Source organism: Mauremys mutica, chromosome 16, assembly GCF_020497125.1.
Source record: "Mauremys mutica isolate MM-2020 ecotype Southern chromosome 16, ASM2049712v1, whole genome shotgun sequence".
Lineage (NCBI taxonomy): Eukaryota > Metazoa > Chordata > Testudines > Geoemydidae > Mauremys > Mauremys mutica.
Window position 1 is genome coordinate 24,204,113 of NC_059087.1, and position 16,109 is coordinate 24,220,221.

Genomic DNA, 16,109 nt, shown 5'->3' on the forward strand with positions numbered 1-16,109 from the left:
TGCTGGCCGGGAGCCCAGCTCTGAAGGCAGAGCTGCTGCCAGCTGCAGCGCAGAAGAATGTCATGGTATGGTATCGCCACCCTTACTTCTGTGCTGCTGCCTGCAGAACTGGGCCCTCAGTCAGCAGCCACCACTCTCCGGCCACCCAGCTCTGAAGGCAGCAGTGCAGAAGTAAGGGTGGCATGGTATGGTATTGCCACACTTCTGCGCTGCTGCTGGCAGGGTGCTGCCTTTAGAGCTGGGTGCCCGGCCAACAGCCACGGCCCTCTGGCCACCTAGCTCTAAAGACAGAGTAGAAGTAAGGGTGACAATATCGTGACCCCCTGACCCCTTAAAATAAAGTTGTGACACACACACACACATACCCTGCAGCTCCCTTTTGGGTCAGGACCCCTAGTTTGAGAAACGCTGGTCTCCCCCATTAAATCTGTATAATATAGGGTAAAAAGCACATAAAAGACCAGATTTCATGGGGAGAGACCAGATTTCACGGTCCGTTACATGTTTTTCATGGCCGTGACTTTGGTAGGGCCTTATCTATAACAGGGCTACCCAAACTTCAAGATGTCAAGGGCCACACTGAGAATTTGCCAGGAGCCCAAGGACTGTACCTAGCTGGCACGTTTACATGTTGTAAAATTAAAAAATAAATGCGCACAGCCTTTTTCTTGGGCTTGTATCTTCCTGGATAGATAAATGGGACCTGCTTGTTGTATGTTCAGTAATAATGGAAACCTGCAACTGATCAGCTTTGCTTTTGCCCTGCAGATAGTTTTACAGTATTGGAGGCTAATGTGACCTCAGAACTAAAACCAAACCCCAAGGCATACGGTGCCGGTAAAGAGAAGTAGGAAACCCATCCCAAGCTAGCTAAAAGTAACATTTTATGGGCCCCACCTCTGTAGCTAAGATATCGTCAGCCACAGGCATGTGCTGGTCATATTTGAGGGCTCTCTGGAATGTGCTTAGGCACCTTTACTTTATATGCTGTTCATCCTGAACCTCCTTCTACCTCTTTGCCATAGGAAATCCATAGGGGTGTATAGGTATTACCCTGCTCATGGTCTGCAAAGGCCAGTTGTGTTCCAAGAATGTGACTAACTCTTCCCCTCCCAGTGCGGTGTAAATCCTTGGCAAGGAACAAATCTAACTTACCTAATCTTGTTGTTTAAACTCTTTAGTTCACAAGAAACCACTTCAGGAAGTGGAGATTGCTGCCATTACCCATGGTGCCTTGCAGGGGCTGGCCTACCTGCATTCTCATGCTAAGATTCATAGGTAAGAGTCCAGTCCAGTACTGCCTTGTTTTATCTTGCTCTAGGTTGAGGGCTGATGAGAAGCCATAGAGAATTGCTCTGCTACACTCCAGTCATCTTTATAAAACAGTAACATTTAACCAGAACTTCCTGACACACTGATGTCATCGTTCAGTATTCCCTTTCCCAGCACTGCTAATGCCAGGGTATGTTTGTAAACAGAAGCTGTCTCCTTGTTAATGAGCCTGCTTTTCATCAGTGAAGCCGCAATCCAACCGTTGATTTCTTTTTCTCTGATAGTGGTTTTCCAAATACTTCACTCTCAATGTCGCCAAACGAATGTGTCAGGCAAACAGGGCTGCATGTGAGGGAGGAAGCTGTTAGGTGAATCAGTGATGACAAAGGAAATACAGGAAAGATACCTGACAGTTTACAGGTGTGTAAAGTGAAACATAAGCCAGATTTAAGAGAGCTTGATTGACTTTCTGACCGATAATAGTAACGATTACACCGTACTTGCTGAGATCTGAGTAGGTAAAATTCATGCCTCAGGAAATCAGCTGACTACTGCAGAGGTCAGGAAGAAACTTCACTTGTCCAGGATAAAGCATCACACAAGCAGAGAGTGTGCACTAGGCACCTTCCTCTGAAGCAGCGGGCATAAGCCCCCAGGCCTGCTACCAGACTCGGGCTGTTTAGGGAAATTGTCCTACGTGATGTAAAGTTCGCCAGTGTTTGGCCACTTTAATTTCCGACTCTCCTGTCTTTTGTCAGAAATTTAACATGACAAGACACGCACTTGTGTGTCTTTTCTCGTTCTGGTAACTCCTATTCCCGTAGGTTGGGGTATTGCTATGAAACGGGGTGACCTGGTTAGCATAGAATTAGTGAGCAACGGTAAGGATTCTCTATTTCCAGAGGCAGTTTGAAACCAGTCATTGGACTCAAATCCTCCCCCCCTGATAACCTAGTGTCAAGTTGCAGACTAACATTTGGCAGAGAGGCAGTTAGCACATCCTGGGGCTGCTACAATGAGGAGTTTCCTTCAGAGGCACTGGACGCTCTGGTGTGTTAACACGTCCTGGCTACCTAATGAAAACCACTTTGTTGGAACTGTTGTTGACTCTGTTCTGCAGTAGCAGAAGCAGAACTATTGTTATGCTCTCAGCCACGGCTCTTCGCACACCCCACAAGGATGCCCAGCTCCTGGACTCGGGAGGTGGAGGGGAAAATCTGTCCCACAGCAGAGAGAGCCAAGAAGAGCACTTTGGTTCTTGTCAGACCCTAGTCTCTGAAATTATGGGAGACAAAGGAATATGGTTGGCCTCATTCGCTCACAGAGAGGAGCATTGCCTTGATGGAGCCACCTGTCTTATCGCTTCTTGGCTATTGTCTTACTCTTTATCCACCTGCTGTCTCCTGTCTTACACGGAAAGCTCTTTGGAGCCAGGGCTGTAGATGTTCTGTGTTTTTTACAGCACCCAGCACAGTGGGGTCCATGTCTGTTACTGGGGCTACTAAGTATTACAGTAATATGAATAATCAGTAACAATGCAATTGGAGGACAGCTTGTCTTAGAGGAAAGTGCAGGCCTCCTCTGAGGTTGGCTTTCATCTGCCTCCGGGCAAAATTTCTTCTACAAAAGGTCTTCGTGGCACACGCGTCATCGCCGCGTGACCACCAAACCAAACTGCCCACGTCGCTTCTTTTATTGGACAAGCTTGTGTTGGCGAGAGAAGTTGGTCCAATAGAAGATACTACGTCACCCACCTTGTCTCTCTAATATCCTGGGACCAACACTGCATGAAACTTCTGTTTTCCTGCCCCATAGAGAGGCAAACAAGCTGAGCATGACTTGGCACAAGGGGGACACCCTGTGGTGAGACAGAAGAAGTGCAGTTTCCTAATTGTGCATCCTCTTCTGTTCTCTGACAGGATGTCCAGCATAACAACGGCGTGGAATGCAATAGGATGAAGCTATTTTTCTTTTAAATTGCAGATAGTAGATAAACCATAAACTAGCAAGGAGCAAATATATTTGCCCCAACCCAAAGTTCTTTATGCGTACTGTCACTTGCGACCCCTGTGAATCCAGCGTCCTAACTTTGCTAAGAATAGCTGTAATATGGGAAGTACATTGTTACCCAGTGAAGGCTTTTTTCTGGTGACATAGGGCTGTTGCACAAGCTTCTGTTAATTTTTCACAGATTAGAGGGAACTGGAGATAGCATTGGACATAATGGTGTGTGCATCCTGAGTATTTTGCACTTTTTCTAGGTTCTGTCTTTGCACATACAGTACAGGGCAGGCTTGTAAAATGCCTTCTCTGTAGGTGTACCCTGTAGAAATAAACTCTCTGCACAGACAAGCACACCCCGACATTTCAGTGTGTTCCCCTAACTGGGACGAAAATATCAGTGAAAAGTTGTCGGGATAGTTATAGGTTTAGGTTTGAGGAGCAGTGTTGGTCCAGTGGATGCAGCTTTGGACTGTGAGTCAGGGGACCTGAGTTCTGTTCCCTAACCCACTGTGAACTTGGGCATGTCGCTTTACCAGTCTGTGCCTCCGTTTCTCTCCCACGCTGTCTATCTTGTCTGTCTAGCTCAGTGGTTCTCAACCTATTTACCATTGTGGGCTGCATATGTAGCTCTCTGAGTGTTTTCTGGGCCGCATCCACACAGTATATATACTACCTGTATGGCCCTGAAGATGTCACCTGAGCCACAGCTGTGTGCTGAGTGGGCCGCAAGCAACCCACAGGCCGTGGGTTGAGAACCACTGGTCTAGGATGGGAGCTCTTTAGGGTAGGGATTGTCTCGTGCCAGTGTTCGGACCATGCCCGCTACAGTGGGGACCGCAAACATGTTTAGGTCTCTAGGAGCTGCAGTAATACTAATAATGATGTAAAAGGTTCTGCTGCTTGGGGGCTTACGTAGCGGGACGCAGAGTGGGGAAAACTGCAGATTTCAAGTGGTTTATTGTGTATTGTGATGTTTCTTGAAAAAATAGAACTTGGCATTGCTGTTAGCTACAGTGTTAACAGCCTGACTCAGCTGGGACTTTTAACTCACCTGCCATTTCTACTGAGGGCCTGCTTTTGCAAAAAGCAAATAACTGAGATGCTGCCATGTGAAAACGTCCCTGGTGTACTCTTTTCCCCTCGTTAGCCAAATGCTGTCTTAGTTTTCACAGTACATTATTATACTGCGTCTTTCAGCTGGCAGCGTATAACAAGAACTGGATCCTCCAAAACAATCTTCTTCTTGTTGGTTTTTCTTCCTAGTTTTATATTAGGAGGCGGTGGGAGAAGAAAGGTTTCCAGTATAGCAAAGACTAGACAGACAGTTCTGCCTGGGTCCTGAGCTTGGCAACGTTATCTGTAGCTCTGTATAGGCACTTAGCCGAGTGTCATGGAATGAATGGCTTTAACCTTTTAGTCACATTTCACAAGTTCATTTGAATTTAACCCCCTTACTGCTGGCACTTAAGAATTAATGTTTTGTATCAGCTTAAATGGTTTCATATCTGTACATTGTGACTGTCTACTGACAGGGTCGTCATAACCATAATTGGAACCCCTACAATTCTAATTAATCCTCCCCTGTCTGGACGCCTGTGAGATACGAAAGTAGTCGTATCCTCATTCAGATGGGGAAACTGAGGCACGGGATGGCTCCTGTGATATGCCCGAGGTCATACAAGGTGGCAGAGCTGAGTATTGAACCCATATCTCTTAAGTCTCAGGCCAGTGGCTAAACCACAAGGGCAGCATTAATCTTTTCTCCTTTCTAGTGCCTGGCAGTTCCCTGTTCCCAGAAAAACCACATGATTACTGAGTCCCTTGCTTCAGCCAGTAGGAGCAGCCGCAGAAACAGCCAAAGCAGGGACCTGGGGCACTCAGAGACAGTTTTGACTGGACTTTCTCTGCCCTGTGCTGATTGACTGTTTGCTCCAGCCCTCTCCACCCTTCCCTCCCAGACTCTTTACTTAAATTTCCCTTCAGACCTGCCCCTCTTACCCTTTTCTCCCCTTGAATGGCCCCTCTCCCCTGGCTTTTCTCTCCAGTTAGCTTATTCCCTCATAACTAAAACCAACAGTGGCACAAATGTCACTTGCTGCCCTGGCATGGTTCTCTCTGCTTGTGTGTGACACCCTTTCCCCCACCCTGTGTCTCTCTTGTCTACTGAGATTGTGAACTCTTGGGCAGAGTCTGTCTATCTTACCCCGTGTTGATAAAGTGCCTGGCACAAAGCAGCCCATTCTTGGCGGCTCCGATGCACTATCATCATAAACATGAGTAAATAATCGCTCTTTGGGGCCTTTCAAATCTTCGGTGCTGCGTCGCTCTTATTCTGCAGAAAGGCTAATGGACTGTAGTGTCACTGCATTTTTAATTGTAACCAAAACCGCACTTCTCCTCTTTTGTTCCCAAGGGATATTAAAGCTGGAAATATTCTCCTAACGGAACCAGGTCAGGTGAAACTAGCTGATTTTGGGTCTGCGTCTATAGTCTCTCCTGCCAACTCCTTTGTGGGGACACCTTACTGGTAAGTAGAGCTGGAACACGTTAGCCTTCATAGGGCCTCTCTCTCACTTCTGGTGCTTAACGAACGATATGCGGCATTAAAAACCTCCAACCAGTAGCATTAACTGAGCAGCCTTTTAAAACCTCCACACCCAGCTCTTCAACCCACTCTCCTCCTGAGTGCCCATGAGAAAAGGTGGCCTTTGCAGCACAGTTTGATGTGGCCACCGTCACTGTTTCAATTACCATAGTTCCAGGAGCTTAAAAAATTGATTTTTGTCCTAGGTGATGGACAGACTCTATTGCCAGGGGGCCAGAGCCCTGTCAGTCTGACTGTGCAGCAGGGATAGGCATGTAAATAATTTAGAACTCTGTTTTGAAGAAACTTGTTGGATGTTCATTTGAGTTGATTAATGGTCCCAACCCAGTGGCCCGGCATAGCTTTACCCTCCATTTATTTCATGGCAGACTCTCCAGGGCATTGATGCCAGAGATCACCTATCGCCCAACCTCTGCACAAGTACATGGGGGTGAGAAGCCTACTTCCTCCCTGTAGTAGCAAGTTAAGAGGTTGAACCTTTCCCAAGCTGGGTCCCCTGGTTTTTCACCCCTCCCTTTATTCTGGACCGCCATATTTCCCCACTCTGTTCCAGATTCCCCTGTTCCTTTCATAGCTGCACTCACAGGCTGCACATGTCTGCTGGAAAATGCTCCTGGCGTGCCAGTGGAAAAAACCCACCATCTCTGGGGAGATTGAAAGTGACGCCTTTAGGACACTTCAGCCTCTGCTGGCTGACTCCAGGTACAATGCCTTTGAGATTGGTGTGGGTCTCCCATGTGCCAGCATGTTGCGCTAACAGCAAGACGATCCAGGTTGGCCTCTTGTTTTCTTTCCTTTCTTAAAATTGCCTCTTGGAGAAGCTGCTAATGCAGGCGAGCGTTGTTTTATTTCAGCATGGCTTTACTCAGCTCCGTGCTGATTCTTTACGTTCTGGGGCCACTGCGCGACTGAAGACAATGAAGGTGTCTTTTTAAGAAGGTCTGTGCTGTTGATTTCTTTTCCCATAACCCGCATATTTTGTGCTGTGCTTGGTAGGATGGCCCCAGAGGTGATCTTGGCTATGGACGAAGGACAGTATGATGGGAAGGTAGACGTTTGGTCTCTTGGGATCACGTGCATTGAGTTAGGTGAGTCAATGCGTTATTCTGTCCCTTTGCCAAGAACCCATCGTGCTGAATTTGTGATTTATTCTGGTGTCCTAAAAGACTGGAAGATTCTTCTCCCTCTTAAATAAAGAGCCTGACACACTTAGAAAACCCTGCAGATAAATGCTTGACTACAAACACTTCATTCTCTCTGGTATATCACGAGTTAACTATCACCACCACTGTGTTTTATACTAGCCTGAGGTGCTCAGGGAATAACAACTCTGAGCACAAAAAGGATTTGGTTGGTCTTTTTTAATGTGTTTAGCCAGAGCTGGGTTTGGGCAGATCCTTCATTGCTGGCAGAAGAGGAAGCACTGAAGCTGCTGTAGCTAATGGAATGTTGACATTCCTCTGAATAAAAGGTGGTTCTGGAGGAAAACAAAAGAAAAGGCTGTCAGTGTGATTCTGGAGGCCTGGTTTTCAAACAGGAGCCCTTTAAGAAACCATCCCAAACCTACATTTGGTTCCTCAAATTGACATTTACTGTAGGAACAGAAAAAGAGCATTTACATTCCTATGAGCCAGTTTAAGCACCCAGATGTAGGATTTGGGTGTCTCAGCTGGCTGCTGTGTTTGGAAATTGAGCTTCCTCCTGGATGATAGTGGGTTATAATTGTCAGAGATTCTGCAGGTCTGTATGAATTATCCCCTATTCCCTGAGTTCACTGTCTGCTTCCAGCGGAAACACATGGATGAGCCCACAGTAGATTGGTTGCAGTCATCACATGGCTGATAATTCAGCCTCGGCCATCAAAGTACTCCAGCTGATTCCCTGTGCACGCTGCCTGTTAAGCCACAACAGTGAGGGATTTTCTAGACTGCAGCTGGGAGCCAGCAGAACTCGTGCTAGTGGGGTCGAGCACTATGACTGATGTGGCTCAGGCAGCAGCTTGGGCTCTCAAGCCCACCTGACCCTCTGGTCTGAGCTTGGGTGACTATTCTGAGTCCCCGCCAGTCCCCCCGCGATGTGGACGCTACTTCTAGTGTGCTGGCTTAAGCCCCACTTGTGCAAGTCTGTCCACCTGGGCTGGGAAGCTTGCTCTTTGCTGCAGTGTAGACATAATCCCAGAGAATGATCACTCCTGGAGATGACAGGAGATGACTGTGGTGCTGACCCTACACTGTGAACCTGTCCCTGTGTGGAGCCATTGTGGAATGGCACCTTACGAGTATTGGGAAGCACATTGCTATTGTCCTCTTTACATTCCAGACACCCATGCCCAACAGCCTCTGGGAGGCTCAACTAAAGGAAACTAAAAAATAATGTGCAACATTTCTTCCTGCTTCCCATCTCACTCCGATCCCCTAATACCAGCCACCACCTAATCACACACTGTGTGTCCTCCTCCATTCTTTATTGTGCCTTCTTTGGTGCTTCCCCTTACAGCAAGCTTCACTGCCCGCTCCATTTAAATCCCTTCTGAAAACCAAGTTCTCCCCTGATATCTTTCCAGTGTTCATCCATAGAAGCCATTTTAAAAATACACACCCAATGAGATGGGATTATTTATCCCACACTCAAATTGCTCACCTCGTGTATTGTGTGTCTGACCTGCGCTGTCTGTACAGTTGAATTGTGTGCCTGGGGGACTGGACCCATATCTTCTGTATTGGGTGGAGGGACAAGCATGTTCACAGCACTTGATGGGTAACCATAGGATCTGGGTAAGAGGCCTGACAAGATGCCCCAGTGGGAACCAACTTTGAGAGGCAGAGAACGGAAGCTCCAAAGAAGGAAACCACGCCTTGAGTTTCGATATGAAGGAGGATGCTACCCGTGTGCTTTCATATATGGCAGTGGGAGAAAGGAGCTCCATAGTGACGGGCTCCTGAAGATGCTGCCTCTCACAGTGCTCTCTGGGGTGTCTTGGGGGATGGTCAGCAGCTCCGTGCTGTCAGCCTGCATGGGCTCTGGGGAATAAAAAGCAACAAGGCATCTCACAGGTACTCGGGTCCTGTGTTATTTATAGTAATTGTCAGACCAAGTCGCTCTTGCTGGGTTACTAGTCACTGGTAGTGGTGGAGGGGTCACCAACTCTCTCAGGCTGAGGGAAGCACCAGTTCCTTTCCTCCGGTGTCCAAACATCAACACCGAACGTTTGAGCAGCTTCTCACCTCACCATCCAGAGTATGGTCAACTGGTGCAGTGCTGTAGTAACTGCCTCTTTCTGTGAGAATTGCACAGCCGGGCCCTTCTGTCTACACAGGCTGCTTCGTATGGAGGGAGAGCCAGCATGCTGTGTACACTGATTAATAGGCAACATGGCTAAAAGTGGGGTGATGTGGGATAACTTCCTGACTGCACTGGAAAATCGTCAGACAAGGCAGCATAACGTCCCACGCTTGAAACCTAAATGCTGCCCTAGCCAGCAAGGAAAACCCCTGAGGCCTGTTGCAAGAAACAGCACATGAGCAACAAACCCCAAAGATAACAATTCTCCTGTGCTCTTAATGGGGCCACGGAGATAACTCCCCCTCCCTCCCTCTGTCCCCCACCATTCTGCCATGGCAGCTTTGTTCTGTTTTCTCCTGTTCTTGATCCCAGTCTCCTCATCAGGGACCCCTTGTGTTTTCTTCAGTGTCTGCACCAACAGGTAAAATACATGTTCTCTCCCCTATATACAGTGACAGTTACCACAATAATTCTCAGCGCAGCGCCCATCAAATAAGGACGGGTTATAAGAAAAACATGAAACATAAGCAGTGAAACCCTGCACTGTGATAGCTGTTAAATGTTGTTAAGCATTCAGACAGAACCCTGCTATGGTGGGACCTTCTGTATCTTGAGAGTTGGCTTTTGAGAAAACTTTAATAAACTGAATACTACACCAGGGTAGTCAGTGTTAATAGGTCAAAAAGGAATTAGTGGCAACTGATACTTGGTTAGTTAGCACTAGCGTATGGTGCTGCAGTAGCTGTTCTATAGAATGGTTGTGCACATTTTAAAGTTTGAAAATTAACGTTATATTTGTTCAGTAGATCATTTTAAAAGAAAAAATAACCCATTTTAAAACTATGTTTGTAGCAATCTATCTGAAGTGGTCTTTGTTGTAAGGGAAAGCTCCCTGAAAATGGTACTTCTGGTAAACCTTCAGCTGGCAGCAGACCCTGGGGACTGGCAAAGGGGACCAGGAACGGGGAGAAATGTTTCCGACCGAAAGGGGGTAGTTCCATCTCTCATGCTGTGTGATGGCTGGCAATTACGAGTCTTGCATTTCAGTGGCTAGAACTAGCTTCCCCGTGATGCAGTTTGTATTTAGAATTAAGAAATGGAGAATCAGAGCTCCTGGGTTCTCTTCCCCGCCCTGCTTTGTGGGTTTCAACTAGTCATTTAACCTCTCTGTGATTGTTTTCCCCACTGTAAAATGGGTATTGTGATAGACTCCATATGGGCATTGAGGCTGAATTAATATTTGAACTTCCATGGAGCTTTTCATTCAAGGATCTCAAAGCTTTTTTTACCAAGTATTTCTTGTTGTTGCTAATCCTCTTGGAAAGTACCAATTTTCTTATTCAGCTACCGAGACTTGTGTCTCAAGTGTTTGTCTGACCCAGGATGGTGGAACCCAGTTTCTTGCATAGCCAAAATTAGTCAGAAAAAAAATTGGGTAGAGTTGTATGCACATTGCATGTCAGGGACAAGCAGCTGCTCTGCTCTGACCTGACATGAACTTAAAAATCTGCCTGCATTGAGTCATGGTACATCTGACCTTGAACCAGGGTGAAAACTGGCCTCCTGCCTCGGTTTCTATGATCAGCAGTTGTGCCCTGTTCTGAGGAGAGCACAGACAGACCGAAGTTGAGTACCCTGTCAGAAGTGTACTCCCGGGAGTGACTGTAGCGAAGGGGAACTGAGGAGGAATTTAGCAAAGAAGCAGGTAGGCAGGCAACTTGTTGTCCTTCTGCCAGTTGGTTGCAATTACAAGGGCACCAAAATCGAAGGCATCTTGTCCTCTTTAGCATCAGATGTCGTCAGGCAGCGCACCCAGCGTTTTTAGGTGCCAGTTCCCAGCTTTTCCGGGGCAGATGGTGATCATGCTTCACTTGCGCCGACAATTTTTTCTTGTCCTGTATTTACTGCAGCAGGCCAAACTCAGGAAGATGTCACTAGGGTAAAAGATACTAGAACCCTTTTTACAGGTAAAACCCAGTGGGTTGCACTTGCTTTCTCAGGAGCCGTCCCATCCAGCTTTCAGGTGACCAACAGCTTTCCCTACAGGGCTGTCCTGAACTAACCTAGGAGATTAAAATAATGGGTTTATGTGGCATGACGACAGTAATGAGCTATTGATTTAGCAGCGACACCTTGCTTGAACTTCCTTGTCTTTCTCCGTTTTCTTCGCCTGCTTTATCGCTCCTCTCTCTTGTCTTTCCAGCCGAACGGAAGCCTCCCCTTTTCAACATGAATGCAATGAGTGCCTTATATCACATAGCCCAGAATGACTCCCCTACGTTACAGTCAAATGAATGGTAAGAATGCTACTCTGGTCTCTTTTGGTTTTTGTTTTCCTGAAAACCCTTGGCCTCTCCAGCACCCTTCCCGTGGTTAAATATCTGACAAGGAAAGCGCTTGTTCCGGTGTAGCGATTGACTGTCAGCTGTCAAGTTCCATGTCTGCTACTGCACAGATATTCTCTAGTAGGTAGGCTTAGCTTTGACCTGCTGTCACTTCGGCTGTCCTGCAGTCCGATGTGTGCAGGTACTAATTACACGCCTGTAGATACTGCATGAAGTAAAATGTTAGGGTGTGTATTAAGCCAACCTAAGTCAGTGTCAGCAGAATTTCCAGGTGTGAATGGTGCTTGGCTGAAGGAGGAACTGTTAGTATAACTGTGCAGCAAAAACTGAGAGAAAGGATAAGTAGATTCAACTAGCTTTTCCTGGGAGTCACTTTAGAAGCTTTGTCAAATATTCAGGGCTCTGTGGCTGCAGAACCTCACCTTGCCACGCACTTGTGTTCCAGAATCCAAGCTTTGATTTTTAAAAATGTCTTTCTCTTTTATGGTTGCAAAGGAAACCCTCCAAAAGTGGAGTGTTACTGAGGCAGTGATGGTTGCCTCAATCTGTGGACAGCCTGAAACAATAGCTCGTAGATGGGTATGAACTTGCCCTGTTATCGGCACGTGTTAACTCTGAAACCTAATGATATCAATTCAAATGGTCACATCAGTTATTTCATAATGGAAACATTCAACTAATGTACTTGTCCCATAATCCCACTCTGCCTTGTGTGCCTTTCCAGGTGCCAAAAAATTGGTCTTCTACCCACATGCCCAAACCTCTAACTTCCGTCTTGACAATGATTATTATGCAATTACTGTGCTTCATGTACAGCATATGGAAAATTAAAAAAACCTAGAGGCAGAATAAAGTAAGTTACATTTAAAAATGCAGGAGTAGTATTCATTGTCCTAAGTCACTAGAACCTGTGTGACGCTGTCACAGACTTTCCATCTGCTGGTCTGGAGCACCAGAGAATCCAAAGGTCTTGTTACTGAAATTGAGGGGAAGATTGATGCGGAGTACCAACAGCTGTGAATACGGCATATGAATTGATATCCCTGTTAGTGATGGACTTTTCTATTGCCCTTTGTGTCCTCACATTGGCACCAAAAATGCAGATAGAGACTAAAAACGTAAGGAAATCAGTGTGGTCTGTACAGAAATATTACTCCTGTGGAAATGTGTTAATGTCTGTGTTTCATTGGCAGAGAGGGAACAATACACTCAAGGAGACTATTTTTCTTTTCCTGGGCATGGGGAGATAGGGAATCCCTCAAGATACCAGCCCCAGTTGAGCAAGACCCTGAAACATGTGCTTAAGTGCCACAGCTGGTGCATTGTCAGTAATGCTTGGAGAAAATGGAGATCTGTACCATCAAGTTATTAAAAGGAAAGCCTCTTTCTCGGGGAAGATGCATCTGGTAGTGCAAACGTCACCTTCACTAGAGTAAAAGACTTGAACTCCAGTACAGAACGTCTTACTGTCCAACGCAGACAGTGATTTCCCCCTCACTGGGAGTGCCCATGCGTTTCTCCCTGCATTGAGGAACCAAGGGAATTAACCAGTACACTTGGCAACAATCTAGTTTCTCTCGTATCCCAGAACTTAAGAACAGAGAAATACAGATTTTTTTTTCCCCTCTTACTGATGCAGATAAATTTTGAAAGTCACCGGTGTGCCTTCGGGACCCTGAAATGATTCCCCCTTAAATTTCTCTCTCTCTACAGGACGGACTCCTTTAGGGGATTTGTTGATTACTGCTTGCAGAAAATACCTCAGGAAAGGCCATCGTCAGCAGACCTGTTGCGGGTAACTTTCCACTTTTCTGTTTCAGAGTTTGGGGGAGGGGGGAGGTCGGAGGTGGAGTAATGTTACCAGTATTGGTGGTGGGACAGGACGTCGCTTGGCAGAGTGGAGTAGGCCATTTTCTAGTGTATCCAGGTAGGCAGAGGTCAGGACTACTTGCATCCTGTGGATTGCTTTTCCTGAAGAATTTTCCCTTTTTATTATGATCACTATGTAGTTTCATTTAGAAATGTAATTTCAGCTTCTGATCTATTTAACAGCTTCCCTCCCCTCAGTTTACATGATAAAGGGTGGGTGAACTAAGCAAAGACCTTAGTAAAGCAGCTTTGCAAAAGTATCATGACCATTTCCCAGTCCAGGCACTGAACCCATTTGCCCACCCTTTTACATTTCAATGATGATGGAAAATTGGTGATATTTTACTTGTCCGTTCCAAAAATTAAATCTCACTTTGGGCCAGTAGAATTTTGCAAGACAGCCTTAAAATTCACCATGACGATAAATGAATGAATTCATGGTCCCCTACCTCTTGCCACCAGACTCTTGCTAGTAGGAAATACTAATTGGGGAATGGAATAAGATGGCACTTCAGACAGCTGTGGTTTACCTGGGCTGAAACTCACCCTTCTGCGCTGATCTGTTGTGTAGTGGCCTTGGACTGGTCCTCTGCACAGAGATGAATTTCATCCTTTATGCACAACCTTGGCTGCCACTGTTGTTGGTGCATCTTTCTAAAGCATCACGTTTAAGCCTCCTTTCATGTCAAAGGTTCATTTGAAATCCAGCCTGTTACAGGCGAAACAGCTGGTTCTGAGAATCGCTTTTGATATCTGGCTGCATTGTTCCTTCAGAAAATTGCAACCTGCCAATGTGAAATGTAAAGGGATGGTGGCCTTGTTTATTTGCATTGCTGGAGAATTAGGGCACTTGATGATCTGTTTTCAGACTTAATTCTGCTCCTGTTAACATGCATGTGTTGTAACAGGATGCTCCGAGGTTCACGCTATTGGAAAGGACTAAGGGTAAGCTGCATGGGAAAAGGGCTCATGTTGTGAAGTACAACTTTGGGAGCCATCGCAGGACTCCTGCCCCTTTGTACCCCAATGGGCTTTGCAGAAAACAGGTTTGAGTTCTGGAAGGAAGTTGCAAGTCTCATGCGGCAGTATTTTGTGCAGTAGCCTCCCTAGCTGAAGGAAGAGCCTGTCAGCAGCAAACGGATAAAGGATTTAATCATGATTTCTGCAGCAGCGCTGAATGTAGTTCAACTATAAGCATAGGAAAGGACGAACCATCGCCAGCATTAGTTTAGTTGCCCCTGTTGCAGGCACCCATTGTTAAATTATCCACTGGGCAGTTTTTGTTGTATAGACAAGACTTAAGAGTACGTGCTCAAAAGCTTTGAGGGGCGAGAGGGGATTTCTGCACTCCAGATTTAGTTTAAAACAGCAAACCAGCCTACTGGTCTAGTAGGGTGGCAATGGAGTGCTCAGGAAGCAGAGCTGGGTCCTGTGTTACAGGAGTGCTCCCTCTCTAGCCTGGAGGGAGGGTGACCTCGTGTGTGGTCTTAGAAGTGGAGAGGAAAAGAATGTTAATCAGAAATTGGATATTAGTGTGTGTGTTCTTTTCCATCTTCCCCTTATCCCATCAACTGGGGTTTGGTCGTCGTGCAAGCACCCTCCATCTTCATCTGTCCATCTACTGACCATCTTCTTTGATACAATCCATCCATTGCTTCCGTGGCTTTCCTCTGACTCCGTTTCCTGCCATGCTATCTTCAGCAGGTCTCTTTCATCCATCTTCTGCATGTATCTGAACCAGTGAATTTCCCCTTCCTGGTTTTTGTCAGCCACATCATGGACTTTGACTTCCATCCTAATACTTTCCTTTTGAAGTCTCTCTCTTCGTGTAACTCCTCTTATGGCACGAAAACATCTCCTCTTGAACACCTGCAGGCACTGAACCTGCCATCTCCGTGTCACCCATGCTTCTGCACCACACAGCTGTGTGAGACCAACCATTTTTCTATAGAGTTGGGTTTTTAGTGTCAGTGGCCTACGCCTGTCATGCATAATCCCTGAGATGTTGTTCCACACTGTTCCAGCATTCCTCAATCTGGACTGTCCAACACATTCAGGATCGCTGGCTTCCACACCTGACCCGCCAAGGGACTTGAACTGGTCTGTCTGCTTTAGTCACATTTCACTAATCTCTGTGGCCAGTTTCCCTGTGGCACCGCTAGGGATCCACATGAACTCTGTCTTAGTCATGCTCATTTTCATCCCATCCCAGCTTCTCTGGTTATACCACTGGCTTCTTATTTCCCCTGTCTCTTCTTTTGAGGATGCCCTGGTTGCTGTGTCATCTGCATAGAGCAGCTTTTCACCTTTTCCCATTGAGATCTTCATGCTGATGTAGTCCATCAATATGATAAATAGCAGTGGACTTGCGACCGACCACAGGTGCAGTCCAACTTTCACTTCAAATGCGCTTCTCGTTACAAAACATGTTTGGATCACTGTTTTAGGTGATCTATGTAGGGCATTCCCCATAGTTACTAAATCCTCAGACACTCTGTATTACCTCAGCACCGGTGTGAGCATCCTTCTGTCCACTTTATCATATGCCTTTTCTAGGTCTATAAAAGCCCAGACACCATCCTGTTGGTGCTCTAGCTACTTCTCTGTCCTTTGCCAATTTACAGACATGCCATCGGTGGTTCCTTGTCCTTTCCTAAAGCGGAACTGTTCTTGTTCCAGGAGGAGTTCCACCATTCTCCAAGCCCTGGCATCTCCAGAGTCTGTTCCAGTAT

At 46.4% G+C, this 16,109-nt stretch overlaps 1 protein-coding gene across 1 annotated transcript in view; it reads left to right on the top strand.

Annotated features, from left to right (window-relative positions):
- TAOK3 (TAO kinase 3) overlaps nt 1-16,109 on the top strand; it is a 146,101-nt gene that overhangs the window by 81,907 nt on the left and 48,085 nt on the right. Inside the window, exons 7-11 of the mRNA XM_044989727.1 lie at nt 1,182-1,278; nt 5,690-5,803; nt 6,878-6,969; nt 11,367-11,460; nt 13,222-13,303. Of these exons, the coding sequence (XP_044845662.1) occupies nt 1,182-1,278; nt 5,690-5,803; nt 6,878-6,969; nt 11,367-11,460; nt 13,222-13,303 (479 nt within the window). The remainder of the gene's footprint in view (nt 1-1,181; nt 1,279-5,689; nt 5,804-6,877; nt 6,970-11,366; nt 11,461-13,221; nt 13,304-16,109) is intronic.